The 13,703-nt window shown below is 37.8% G+C and overlaps 1 protein-coding gene across 21 annotated transcripts in view; it reads left to right on the top strand.

Annotated features, from left to right (window-relative positions):
- The window catches only part of KMT2C (lysine methyltransferase 2C), a 285,080-nt gene that overhangs the window by 67,800 nt on the left and 203,577 nt on the right, over window positions 1-13,703 (top strand). For 20 of the 21 annotated variants that reach the window (XM_078437307.2, XM_078437247.2, XM_078437246.2 and 17 more), the window contains one exon: window positions 10,590-10,678. In XM_078437307.2, coding sequence (XP_078293433.2) covers window positions 10,590-10,678 — 89 coding nt within the window. Of the gene's footprint in view, window positions 1-5,343; window positions 5,564-10,589; window positions 10,679-13,703 lie in introns of those variants that run through there. The other variant, XM_078437286.2, reaches the window with a different exon arrangement.

The raw sequence follows: 13,703 nt of genomic DNA, 5'->3' as shown, positions 1-13,703 counted from the left end.
GGTCTTTATATGGATATTGGCTTTATATAATATCTTTGATTTTGCTGTCATTGTCATGCCAATCTCATAGAATGAGTTGGGAAGTGTTCCTTCCTTCATTATTTCCTGGAGATAGTGTAGGATTAGTACTATTTCTCAAACCTTTGCTAGATTTGTCAATAAAGATACCTGGGATTGGAATTCCTGTGGGAAGGTTTATACTTATAAACTTATTTTTAAAAATAGGCATTGGGTTAATCAAATTTTCTTTCTCGTCTCGAGTCTGTTTTTTGATAATTTGGATTGTGACCATTTCATCTAAGTTGTTGAATTATTTATAATATTTTCTCATTTTCTTTTTAATGGGTATTTTTCTAGTGATGACCCCAGTTTTTAATTTTTCTGTTGGTAGTTTACGTATTTATCTCTCTTTGCTGTCATTTTTTTCTGGAAAGTCATCTATTAATTTTTTCAAAGAACCATCTTTAGGTTTCATTGATTTTTAAAAATTCTCTTATTGTGTTTTTATGTCAGTGATTTTGACTGTTATTTCTTTTTTTGTATTTTTTAATGTTTTTATTTATTTTTGAGACAGAGACAGGGCATGAGCAGGGGAGGGGCAGAGAGAGGGGGAGACACAGAATCTGAAGCAGGCTCCAGGCTCTGAGCTGTCAGCACAGAGCCCGAAGTGGGGCTCGAACTCAACGGAGTGTGAGATCATGACCTGAGCTGAAGTCGGACGCTTAACTGACTGAGCCACCCAGGCACCCCTTGACTGTTATTTCTTACTATGATTTTGATTTGATGTTCTATTTCTAGTTTCTTTATTTTTTATTTTATTTATTATTATTTTTTTTCCTTTTCTAGATTCTTAAAGGAGAGGCTTCTTTTATTATTAGAGTTGAGATCTTTCTTATTTTCTGCTGTAACTGAATTTCCATTTTTTCACTACTTACCTGAATCTTACAAATTTCAAAATGCTGTATTTTCATTTTCATTTAGTTCAAGCTGTTTTCAAATTTCCTTATCATTTCCTTCTTGACTAGTGGGTTATTTAGAATTTGTGTGTGTGTGTGTGTGTGTGTGTGTGATCAGATATTCGAGGATATTGCTTATAATCTTTTTTGTTTTCAGTTTAGTTCCACTGTAACCCTAGAACGTGTTTGATATAATTTCAGTCTTTTAAGATTTGTTGAACTTTGTGTTAAGGCCTACAATTTGGCTTATTCTGGGGTTGTGTGCTTGAAAAGAGAAGGTATATTCTGTTGTTATTAAGTCGAGTGTTCTAGAATGGTCAATTTAGACCTACTTGGTTGATAGTACCTTTAAGTATTTTGTGTCTTTATTGAGTTTTATGTCTACATATATCAATTACTGAGCAGTGTTGTAAACAAGTATATAAATATAATTGTGTATCTAAATATTTCTATTTTCAATTATGTATTTTGAAGCATTGGGTGGGTGCATTTTAGGATTATTGTCTCCTTGATGAATTGACACTTTTATCGTTATGTAATGTCCACTGCTAGTTCTTACAATATTCCATGTTTGAAGTATGCTTTTTTTTTTTTTTTTTTTTTTTTTTATTTTTGGGACAGAGAGAGACAGAGCATGAACGGGGGAGGGTCAGAGAGAGAGGGAGACACAGAATCGGAAACAGGCTCCAGGCTCCAGGCTCCGAGCCATCAGCCCAGAGCCTGACGCGGGGCTCGAACTCACGGACCGCGAGATCGTGACCTGGCTGAAGTCGGACGCTTAACCGACTGCGCCACCCAGGCGCCCCTGAAGTATGCTTTAAAAAAGTGTGTGTGTGTGTGTGTGTGTGTGTGTGTATTTCAAGTTTTTATTTAAATTCTAGTTAGTTAACATATAATATGGGTTTCAGGAGTAGAATTTAGTGATTCATCATTTTCTATTTTTTAAAATTTGTTTAATTTACATCTAAGTTAGCATATGGTGCAACAATGATTTCAGGAGTGGATTCTTTAATGTCCCTTACCTATTTAGACCATCCTCCCTCCCAAAATCCCTCCAGCAACCCTCTGTTCTCTATATTTAAGTCTTTTATGTTTTGTCCCCTTCCCTGTTTTTATATTATTTTTGCTTCCCTTCCCTTATGTTCATCTGTTTTGTATCTTAAATTCCTCATATCAGTGAAGTCATATGATATTTGTCTTTCTCTGATGAATTTGGCTTAGCATAATGCCTTCCAGTTCCATCCATGTAGTTGCATAAAAAAATTTTTTTAATGTTTATTTTTTGAGAAAGAGAGAGAGCATGAGCATGAGCAGGGGAGGGGCAGAGAGAGGGGGAGACAAAGAATCTGAAGCAGGCTCCAGGCTATGAGCTGTCTGCACAGAGCCCGACATGGGGCTTGAACTCATGGACCCTGAGATCATGACCTGAGCCGAAGTCACATGTTTAACTGACTGAGCCACCCAGGCACTCCTGAAGTATGCTTTTTTAATAATATAGTCATAGCTTTCTTTTGATTAGTATTGTCACATTATATCTTTCTGTCTCTTTGTTCTTTTATCCTATAAGTATCTTTAATAGTTAAAGTATGTGTCTTAGACATTATAGACTGCTTTTTAAATTTAAACTGATAATTTCTGCGTTTTAACTTAATTTTTTTCATCATAAGTGTACTCTGTAATCCCCATCACCTATTTTGGCCATCCCTCCCATCCATCTCCCTTCTGGTAACCATCGGTTTGCTCTCTATAGTTAAGAGTCTTTTTCTTGGTTTGTCTCTTTGTTTTCTTTGTTCATTGGTTTTGTTTTTTAAATTCCACATATGTTTGAAATCATATGGGATTTATCTTTCTCTGAGTTATTTTACTTAGTGTTATATTCTCTACCTCTATCCATGTTGTTGCAAATGGCAAAGATTACATTCTTTTTTTATGCCCGAGTAGTATTCCATTATTTATATACACCACGTCTTCTTTATCCTTTCATCTATTGGTGGGCACTTGGGCTGCTTTTGTAGTTTGTTGTAAATAATGCAATAAATGTAAGGGTGCATGTATTTCTTAAAAGTAGTGTTTTGTATTTTGGGGGGTATAAATACCCAGTAATGTGATTCCTGGATCATAGAGTAGTTCTAGTTTTAACTTTTTTAAAAAACTTCTTAAACAAATGTTTGTTTATTCTTGAGAGGGAGAGAAAGAGAGAGCACATGCGCATGAGCAGGGGAGGGGCAGAGAGCGATGCAGACACAGAATCTGAAGCAGGCTCCAGGGTTTGAGCTGTCAGCACAGAGCCTGATACGGGGCTTGAACCCACGAAGCATGAGATCATGACCCTTTTTTTTTTTAGAGGATTCTGTTCTATCTCTTTGACTAACAAGCTGTGCATCTGTGTGTTTTCATAGAGGAGTTGCTCTAGAGTTTACATTATACATTTTTAACTTATCAGCATCTGCCTTCAGGTAACATTTTATCACTGCAGATGTAGTATAAGACTTTGTGTGCCAGTATATTTTCAGTTTTGCCCTCCTAGGTTTTGAAATACTGTTGCCAAACTGATTTTAGATGTATTATGAACCCCACAATAAATTTTAATTTTTGCTTTAAACAATTAACTTTTAAAAAGATTAAAAATGAGGAAAATATCTTTTATATATTCACATACTTAGCATTTCCATCACTTTTTATTGTTTTGCATACAGATATCTTGATCCAGGTTTTTTTTTATTATATTTTTTAATGTTTAGTTATACTTCTGAGAGGGAGAGAGAGAGAGACAGAACATGAGTGGGTGAGGGGCAAAGAGAGAGGGACACACAGAATCGGAAGCAGGCTCCAGGCTCCAAGCTGTCAGCCCAGAGCCCCATGTGGGGCTCGAACTCATGAGCTGTGAGATCATGACCTGAGCCAAAGTCGGATACTCAACTGACTGAGCCAGCCAAGCTCCCTGATCCAGGATTTTATTATCATTTTCCTTTTGTCTGAAGATTTCTTTAACAGGGGCTCCAGGGTGGCTCAGTCAGGTAAGCATCTGACCTTTTATGTTACTTTTATTTTTGAAGGATGCTCTTTGCTACATGTTTTGCTCAAGGTTTATGAGTTTTTTTTCCTTAATGTTTCTCCAACCCCTTTAATTATGTTGTTTCACTGTCTTCTGGCTTACATAATTTCAGATGAGAAATTTGTAGTCACTCTTGTTTTTCTTACTCTGTAAGTAATATGTCTTAGGCTGCTTTTTAAGATTTTTCTTTTATTTCTCTGTTTCAGCAAGTTGACTATAAAGTGTCGTGTGTGTGTGTGTGTGGTGTTTGCCATTTTATTGTGGTTCTTGGATCTGTGGATTTACAGTTCCTTAGTTTGCAAGATTTACAGCTAGTATTTCACCAAATACATATTCTTATTCCCTTCCCACTCCCAACCTCACATGTTAGATTGGTTGCTATTGCCCCACAGGGCTCTGTAGCTGTTTGTTTTTTTTCATTTCATCTTTTACTTTGGGTAGGTATTGTTTGCTGTATCTTTAAGGTCATTCATCTTTTCTTTTGCCATTTCTGATCAGATGTTAATTATTCAAAGTGAAAATTTTGTTAGTTTTTGATGTTACCTCTGTGAATTCCATTAAAATTTTTTTACTCATTTTTCTCATTCATTTTCCTTTACATACATTTATTTATTTAACATTTATTCATTTTTGAGAGACAGAGAGAGACAGAGCATAAGCGGGGGGGGGGGGGGGGGGGGCAAAGAGCGAGGGAGACACAGAATCTGAAGCAGGCTCCAGGCTCCGAGCTGTCAGCACAGAGCCTGATGTGGGGCTTGAACTCACAAACCACGAGATCGTGAACTGAGCCGAAGTCAGATGTTCAACTGACTGAGCCACCCAGGGCCCTATCTTTTACATTCTTTTTTAATAAAATGTTTATTTATTTGGTGGTGGAGAGGGGCAGAAAGGGAGAGAGAGAATCCCAAGCAGGCTCCAGGCTCAGTGCAGAACCTGGCATGGGGCTCCATCCCACGACTGGGAAATTACGACCTGAGCTAATATCAAGAGTGGGATGCTTAACCCACTGAGCCACCCCAGGGCTCCTCATTTTCTATTTCATTCTTAAGCATATGACGCATATTGATAATAGGTGATTTAATATCTGTGGTTGTCCCTTCTGTTAACTCCATTGTTTTCTGTTTTTATTTTTATATTTTCTCCTGGTTGAGACTCACATTTTCCTGCTTCTCTGTATACTTGGTACATTTTCATTGGATGCCATACTTTGTGATTTTTGTTGTTCCTATTGTTTTTTGTTGTTGTTGAGCTAGATTTGTTGTAAAACAAATGTTGAACTTTGTTTTAAAGTTAGTTTTGGAAAATTTTGATTATTGAGACTTATTTGTTAGCTCTCTTAGGGATGGTCTAGAAGATAATGTGTTGTAGGCTTCATTTAGCATTACTTTTATTTGTTTGTTTTTGTTACTTATTTTTAAGTAGGCTTCATGCTCAGTGCAGAGCCCAACGTGGGGCTTGAACTCAGGACTCTGAGATCAAGACCTGAGCTGAGATCAAGAGTTGGACACTTTACCGGATGAGCCACCCAGCCACCCCAGCCCTAATTTTAAAGGCATGTTTTGAATGTGTTAATATAGTCAGTGAGGTCTTGGCACTCTGGCTGGAGGGAATACGACTCATTCCTGGCTCTGGGAGCTCTGGGACTTGTGTTGCAGCTGTGCTCTCATCTTTCCTTGGAACTTGTTCTTGTTCAGCCTTTTGGGGTTTTACTCCACTTTTAAACAGATTGGTATTCAGATAAAAACTTAAGGGTACCCTTATGCAGATGTCTGGATCTATTTCCCTGTACAACTCCTTCCTCTTGTGTACTCTGTTCCACAATTTCTAGCCTCCAGAACAGGTGATTTCTGTGTCCCCATTTCCGCAAAATTGCCAGCCTCTGAGTTCCCCTCTCTGTGCTGTAGTTTGTACATTAACTCCATGCAGAAAGCCTTTGTGATGTGGGGTGCCTGGCTGGCTCAGTGTGAAGAGCATGTTAGTCTTGATCTCAGAGTTGTGAGTTTGAGCCCCACATTGGGTGAGATTAAACAAACAAACAAACAAACAAAGTTTTAGAAAAGTAAAAAAGAAAAGAAAGGCTTTGTGATAGTAGGGTTCACCTTGTTTCTTTCCTGTTGTCCAGGGATTACAGTTCTGTCCCTCCCTTTTGTTTAATGTCTAGTCATGGTTGTTTCCTATAGTCTGTCTGGTTTTCTAGCTGTTTATGGCTGGAGGGTAATTTGAACCTTCTTACTCCCATGTGGCTTTAAATAGAAGTCTGCTGTATTATTTTAGGAACTTAGATGAGTTTTAATTCATAGTATTAATATGGAACATTGGATTTTTGGTGGAAATTTTTCTTTAGTTAGTGCTGTTATTTCAAATTTCTTTGCAACAGAGTGAATCAAAACTACAATAAAAGGACTAATAGATACAAAAGAAAAAGAGAAGAGGGAAGAAAAAAGCCAAAGAAAAATTAAAATAAATAATTTTTATGTTACCATATGTAATTAGACTTCAAAGTTCTATTAAAAACCAAAACTGGGAACATCTGAAAGCAATATGGAAATATAAAATGTAGGCATCTATTTTTCAGTGATACGGCTTTGACAAAGTACGGCCATTATCTTTTGCATTCAGAAAAAAATAAATTTAGCATTTGATTAGTCAGAAAAATCATACCAGAAGCCAGTGAGCAGCAATAGAAAAACATAAAGGAGGGGTGCCTGGGTGGCTCAGTGGGTTGGGTGTCCAACTTCTGCTCAGGTCATGATCTCATAGTCCATGAGTTGGAGCCCTAGTCGGGTTCTGTGCTGACAGCTCTGAGCCTGGAGCCTGCTTCCGATTCTGTGTTTCCCTCTCTCTCTGCCCCACCCCTGCTTGCTCTCTTTCAAAACTGAATAAACATTAAAAAAAATAAAAAGAAAAAAAGAGAAATTTAAAGGAAATATGGGAAATTTAAAAATTACATAATGTTGATAAGTTGGTCCATTGAACAGAAGGAAAAGAATTGTGATGGATTGGTGAATGTAAAAAGCATGCCTTATTGGTGCCAAAACCAAGAATTGAGAGAAGTAAGGAAAAGAAAACAAGGCAAAAATTAAAAATTTCTATTTGAGGAATACCACAATATAGAAAGCTCACACACACACACACACACACACACACACACTCCCTCCACCCCCCACCCCCCCCCCCCCACTTCTAGATAAAACAAATTTGAAATAAAGCCAATTGTGCCAGAAAACAAAAAATAGCAATGGTCAGGAAAGTGGAGAAAGAAACATAAAACAGAGCAAAACACTGGTTTGGAACATTAAATGACAAAACCAGCTAAGTCATCATGTTTCAATTTCTTTAACAATGAGTATTCATTATCATGAAGAATCATAAAAGAAAGATTAAAATTCTGCCTCCATAGTATCTCTTGAACTAGTTTCTTATTGTCTATTCCATTGTAGCAGTTATGTTGGGATTATTTCAAGAATTTCCAATCTCTCTGTACATAGTCCTTATATTTGTCTATAGGTTTCTACAAAAGCAGATTCCTTTTATTAAGAAAATTCTTTGACCTTCTATCTCCTTACTGCCCTTCCCACTTACTCTGTTCCAGCCACAGTGTATTTTTGCTCTTCTTCCAACCCTCACATACTCTTAATGTCAGTAGCTTTGCATTTGCCTCTTCCTTCTACTGTAGTGCTCTTTTTCCAGATATCTGCGTGGTTTGCTTCCTGTTGTACCTCAGGTCTCTACTGAACTGTCTCTTTACAGAAAATTTTATTTTGTAAAGTTTATTTTATGAATATCTTTATAATTCTTTTTAAAAAATGTTTAAATGTTTATTTTTGAGAGAGAGAGAGAGAGAGCAGGGGAGGGGCAGAGAGAGAGAGAGAGAGAGAGAGACAGAGAGGGAGGGAGGGAGACACAGAATCCCAAGCAAGCTCCAGGGTCTGAGCTGTCAGCACAGAGCCCGACTCGGGCCTTGAACTCACGAACTGCAAGATCATTATCTGAGCAGAAGTGGGACGCTAATTGCGCGTCCGGGCGCCTCTATCTTAATTAAAATTGTAGTTAGTCCCTTATTTTTTGCTTTATAGTTTTCCTTCATATTATCTTGATGTTATATGTATTTTTTGTTTGTTTGTTTAGAAGAGTAACATTTCTTCTCACTAGAATGTGGTTTAGTGAAGACAGAGATTTTGTTGTTTAACCCTGTATCCTGTATTTTAACAGAGCCAGACACAGGAGGATTGATCGAATCATCTAATGATGCTTGTTTTTTTTTATTTTTATTTTTTTAACGTTTATTTATTTTTGAGACAGAGAGAGACAGAGCATGAATGGGGGAGGGTCAGAGAGAGGGAGACACAGAATCTGAAACAGGCTTCAGGCTCTGAGCTGTCAGCACAGAGCCCGAAGCGGGGCTTGAACTCTCGGACCGCAAGATCATGACCTGAGCCGAAGTCGGCGGCTTAACCGACTGAGCCACCCAGGCGCCCCTAATGATGCTTGTTAAATATGTTGTCCGAGTAATTGTAATTCTAGCTATACTTCATCTCCATTTCTGAGAGTGGGATGTGAACATTTTTCATAATGATTGTGAATCTATCAGTTCCTCTTTGATGTGTAAATGTTTGCTTTATAAAATGTGAGAAGTTCTGTTGAGGTATCTTGGTAAATTAATCTTTTTATTATTAAATAATGGCAGCCAAGTTTAAGCCACTTACATTTACTGTGAAAACTTACATTTGTATTTAATTTTTATCTTGTTACTTTATTTTCTGTCTATTACATATTGTTTTATTTTTCCTTTGGCCCATTTTGGTTTGGTCAAATGTTCCTCATCCCTTCTTTCCCTTTGTTGTAAAGTTTTCTTTTAAATTTAAACATAACTACTTAATAAATTCTAAAGCTAAATATCCTTTCCCTTTTTCCATGAGCCCTAAAATGAACCTTGGAATCCTTTAGCCCCAGTCACCTTCTTACCCAGTCCATGTGGTTTCTTAGTTCTGTTTCTTTCCCCTTCCCTCATGAAGTTTGAAACGATGCTGTTTTGGCTGCTTGATCTGTTGTATTAGCTAATTTCTAATATTAAATCATACTTTCTTTCTAATAATATTAAGTCATACTTTCATTTTGGTGATATTTACTATTATTTTACTTAGTTGTTTTTTTTTTTTTCCTTCCCCAACCATAGTTTGTAGATATATTTGTTAGGATTTTGGTTCCAAGTGTTTTCTTTTAAAGTCTTTTGTGGGTAGGAGTGACCTTTTGACAATTTGCAATAGTTCATATCGAAAATCATTTAGACTTTGATTGCTTTAACTTAAAAAAATTCTCATGTTACATCTCTTTTATTGTTTTTGATTAATATCATTTAAAAGAAAGATTTAAGTAGATTTCCTATTTAAATTTTCTATTTTCTATTGTTTAAAAAAGCTTTTGTTTAGTTTTTTCTTATTATTAATCCTTTATTTTCTACTCTTTTGAGTGTTTTTCACCTTAAATAGTGAGTTTTGTGACTTTTTGAGTAATGAAATAATTTAAAGCTCTGAAATTGAATACTGCTGTCAATTTCTAAGTTTTAAAAATATACAATTTCTTGTTTTTCTTATTTTATGTTTAAAAAGTGGATTTTTTTGACTAATTTCTATCCTTAATTTCTGAGACTTCACAAAATTTAAAGGCATTTTTTTATTTTTTTTATTTTATTTTTTTAAAAAAATTTTTTTTTTTTTTTCCAACGTTTTTTATTTATTTTTGGGACAGAGAGAGACAGAGCATGAACGGGGGAGGGGCAAAGAGAGAGAGGGAGACACAGAATCGGAAACAGGCTCCAGGCTCCGAGCCATCAGCCCAGCGCCTGACGCGGGGCTCAGAGCCTGACGCGGGGCTCGAACTCACGGACCGTGAGATCGTGACCTGGCTGAAGTCGGACGCTTAACCGACTGCGCCACCCAGGCGCCCCTAAAGGCATTTTTTTAAATTGCATTAGGTCAAAGACTCACTTTTTCATGACTCTTGTGTTTATTTTACTTTACTGAAGTGAATTTTGTAAATTAAGTTGCACCACATTTGTAAGGTGTGTGATTAGATTATGTTCAACATTTACAGAATTTATTATTATTTTTTTTGAGTGGTTTGCAAGGGTCTGCATCACTTTTATGTATGGAAGCATCTTAAAAATAAGCTTCTCTGGGTATCACTACTCAATTTCACTAGGTAGAGAGGTATGTAACCTGGCGTATGAACTTTGAAAAGAAGTTCAAGTTCATTGGGTGGTTAAAAAACTCCTCGTATAGACAGAGGGTCATCTCACGGTCAGGTCAAGAGAAGAACAGGGCATAAAATAAAGAATACTTTAAAAAGTGAGTTGTGAGGACAAAATATATCATTCTGGGCTGTATTCACATTTGTGTAAGGAAAGGCTGGGTTTGAAGGAGAAATGACTCTAAAGTGTTATATTTGCCATTTGATATGGTATAATGTAGTTAAAATTGCCTAAATTGTTTGATTTTGTATACCTTCAACTTTTTATGTGTGTTAAATATAATTATAAGCCTTAACATTTATAATTCTATGTATTTATTTCTATATAGGCCTCGAAGCAGAGGAAAAATTACAGTGGAAGATGAGGACAGCATGGATGGACTGGAGACAACAGAAACAGAAAATATTGTGGAAACAGGTATCAAACTTAACAGATTTTTAAAAATGTACATCATAATTTGCACAATTAGCATTTGTCTGTATACTGAGTTCTAAAATTTACATCTGCTGAAGTAGTTTGATAGGTTATGACAGTGAAAAAACTGAGTTCTTTTTTTCCTGACAGTGCTGATTTAGTGGAAAATATTTAATATCTATAGAGAAATGTTTTTATTGAAGCAAAATTAAAACTGGGTTAAGCAGTAGTTCCAGGTCATCAGTTTGATAGTTTGTAGTATATTTCTTTTATGAACCACCCAGCGTTTGTTTGAAGCTTATTGTGTTAGTATATGTGTGAGGGGAAAAATATGCCCCATTAACTAATGGTATTGTGAAATGCTGGGTTAAACCAGACCAAATGCTTTCTGGTCTTTTGGACGTTTAGGTGCCTTAAAGAAGCTAATGTGTATTGTGGATCTGCAAAGGGAAGATACTTCCAAAATTTATAGAGTTAGTGATTTACAATGTCAAAAGGACGAGGTTTCATATTGTATTCAGAAGGCATCTGTGTGAGATGGTCTCTCGTTGGCAGTGGTTTTTAACCGTTGTTTGATAGAGTTTAGACATAGCGATCGGCTTTTTCTCTGAAGTTGAATGTTGTCTTCCTGTTGCTCACAGAACGTCATCCAGTTTTTAGAGAAAAGTTAGAAATTGCTGTATCTTGAAACACAATTTTCCATAAGATACTTCGCCAGTGTGTTGGTGCTCTACAGCTGTAATTCTTGGAAGGCCTTCACGTGTTCTCCAGTTCTCATCCCTCTTTCTTTTCCAGTAGGGTCTCAGTAGGAAGAGTTCCGGCTGTAGCTTGGAATGCACAGTTCCACATTTTGCCGTTTTGCTGCGGATTTGTTACCACATTGGTTTAAGCTTGAATTTATATAAGTGCCCCACTAGTTACTTTTCAGGATTTTTTTCCTAAAATTTTTTCTGTACTGTATACTGTTACTTTCTAGCGGAAGGTCTTTTTGAAGTCTTAAGTGACATTTTTCAACATAGCGATTGCTTATGAGTTGCTTTAAACCAGTGCTACCAGACTGTGCCACAGGCAGTCTTCTAACAGCAGTCTTCCCGAGTACTTTCCCTCATTCTCTAGAAATTTAGCATCTGCCTTTCTCCTTTCCCCTGCTCCTCCCATTGTGATTTTTAAAAAAAAAAAAATTTTTTTTAACGTTTATTTATTTTTGAGACAGAGAGAGACACAGCATGAACGGGGGGGGGGGGGGGGGCAGAGAGAGGGAGACACAGAATCGGAAGCAAGCTCCAGGTTCTGAGCCATCGGCCCAGAGCCCGACGCGGGGCTCGAACTCGCGGACCGCAAGATCGTGACCTGAGCTGAAGTCGGACGCTTAACCGACTGAGCCACCCAGGCGCCCCTGTGACTTTAATAGTCTATTCAGTACCCAGACCTCTTGGCTCCTGGATTTCCTTAAAGTTCCTATTCTGCAGCCCACCTCAGTCCTCTTAATGTAGGGCCATAAGAAGGTCCTACATTATTAGCCTTTGTCGTTGTCTCGCTTGTTATCAGGATTGCCGTTTCACTTCCAGAATCTCGCCATCAACTGTCCTAACGCTCTGACTGCTACCCCTTCTTTTTCCAGCTTGTTTTCTCCCAGTATTCTCACATCATAATTCTTCAACCATATCGAGTCCTCCAATCCAGTGATCTTAGCGATGGGTTGTTACCCTCCTCCACTAGCTCCGAGTTTGTGACCCATTGTTGGAGTCATCGTCTCAACTTTAACGTTTTTACCACCCTCCGATTGGTTTCCTTTTATTACAAAACCTAAATTCTGCAATGTAGCAGCTGAAAATGGCTGGAGAAAAACATAAACTTGGTCACTGGTTTCATTTTAAATTTATGACTTCAAATCTCAAGTGTGTATGATTGCTACCCTACACTCATTCCACGTGTACTTAGAAATTTCCTCTCCCAGTATCAGTGATGATTCTTTCATCACCTTCTCTTCTCTTTTCAAGCTTCTAACACCTCTTCCCATTTTTCATTCTTAAATTATTGATGATCTTGCTTATTTCAATGGAAAAAAAAAATAGAGGGAACCAGGGAAGAGATGCTCTACTGACCCACCATCGCATCTTCTTTCCCACTTGCAGTCCCTTCCATGTGTTTTACCTTCACTACTGTTAAAATTGAGGGGTGAAACGTCTGGTTATCAAAGGTCAGCTCTGCTGCATGTCCTGGATTCTCTGTCTTCCCCTCATAGGGACCTGGCACCCTCCTTTTCCTTGGCTTCTTGCAGCATGCATTTCCTGTCTCAGTGAATCATTTCCATTAACATTTGAACGTGCTGCAGTATTGCCTTTCCTGAACACAAACACCCTCCCTTGATCAGAGGTCCCTTTCCAGGTACTATGTTGCTTTTTTTTTTTTTTTTAAACTTTAATGTTTATTTATTTTTGAGAGAGAGAGACACAGAGTGTGAGCCGGGGAGGAGCAGAGAGAGAGGGAGACAGAATCCGAAGCAGGCTTCAGGCTCCGAGCTGTCGGCACAGAGCCCAGTGCAGGGCTCGAACCCACGAACCGTGAGATCATGACCTGAGCCGAAGTCGGACGCTCGACCAACCGAGCCACCCAGGCGCCCCCCCTGATTTTTTACTCACCTTTATAGGAAAAGTCCGTGAAGGAGTTGTCTATACTTGTGGCTGCTGCTCATTTTTGACCACTTTCTCATGACCCTCCTCCGAGACGGGCTTTCTCCCCCCTCCACTTGTTGGAGATTGTTCTTGCCGGTGTTGCCCGTGATCTCATACTGCCGCAGCCAGCTTTTAGTCTTTGTCTGCCTTCACACAGTGTCCTATTCAGTGTCGTTTCACACAGCTAACCTCTTTCAGTAGTGACTGTTTTTTCGCTTCACTTGCAGGACACCACATTCTTTGGCTATTTTCCTGCATCGCTGGTCTCTCTTCATTGTCTTTTGCTCACCTTCAGTTTAGTTGCTTTACATACTATCTATGTGCTCTTCATTCCAAAAATTATATTATCGGCT

The sequence above is a fragment of the Panthera onca genome, chromosome A2 (genome assembly GCF_046562875.1).
Source record: "Panthera onca isolate mPanOnc1 chromosome A2, mPanOnc1 haplotype 2, whole genome shotgun sequence".
In the NCBI taxonomy this organism is placed as follows: Eukaryota; Metazoa; Chordata; class Mammalia; order Carnivora; family Felidae; genus Panthera; species Panthera onca.
The sequence above is the reverse complement of the archived record's forward strand: the minus strand, read 5'-3'. Positions and strand labels throughout refer to the sequence as shown.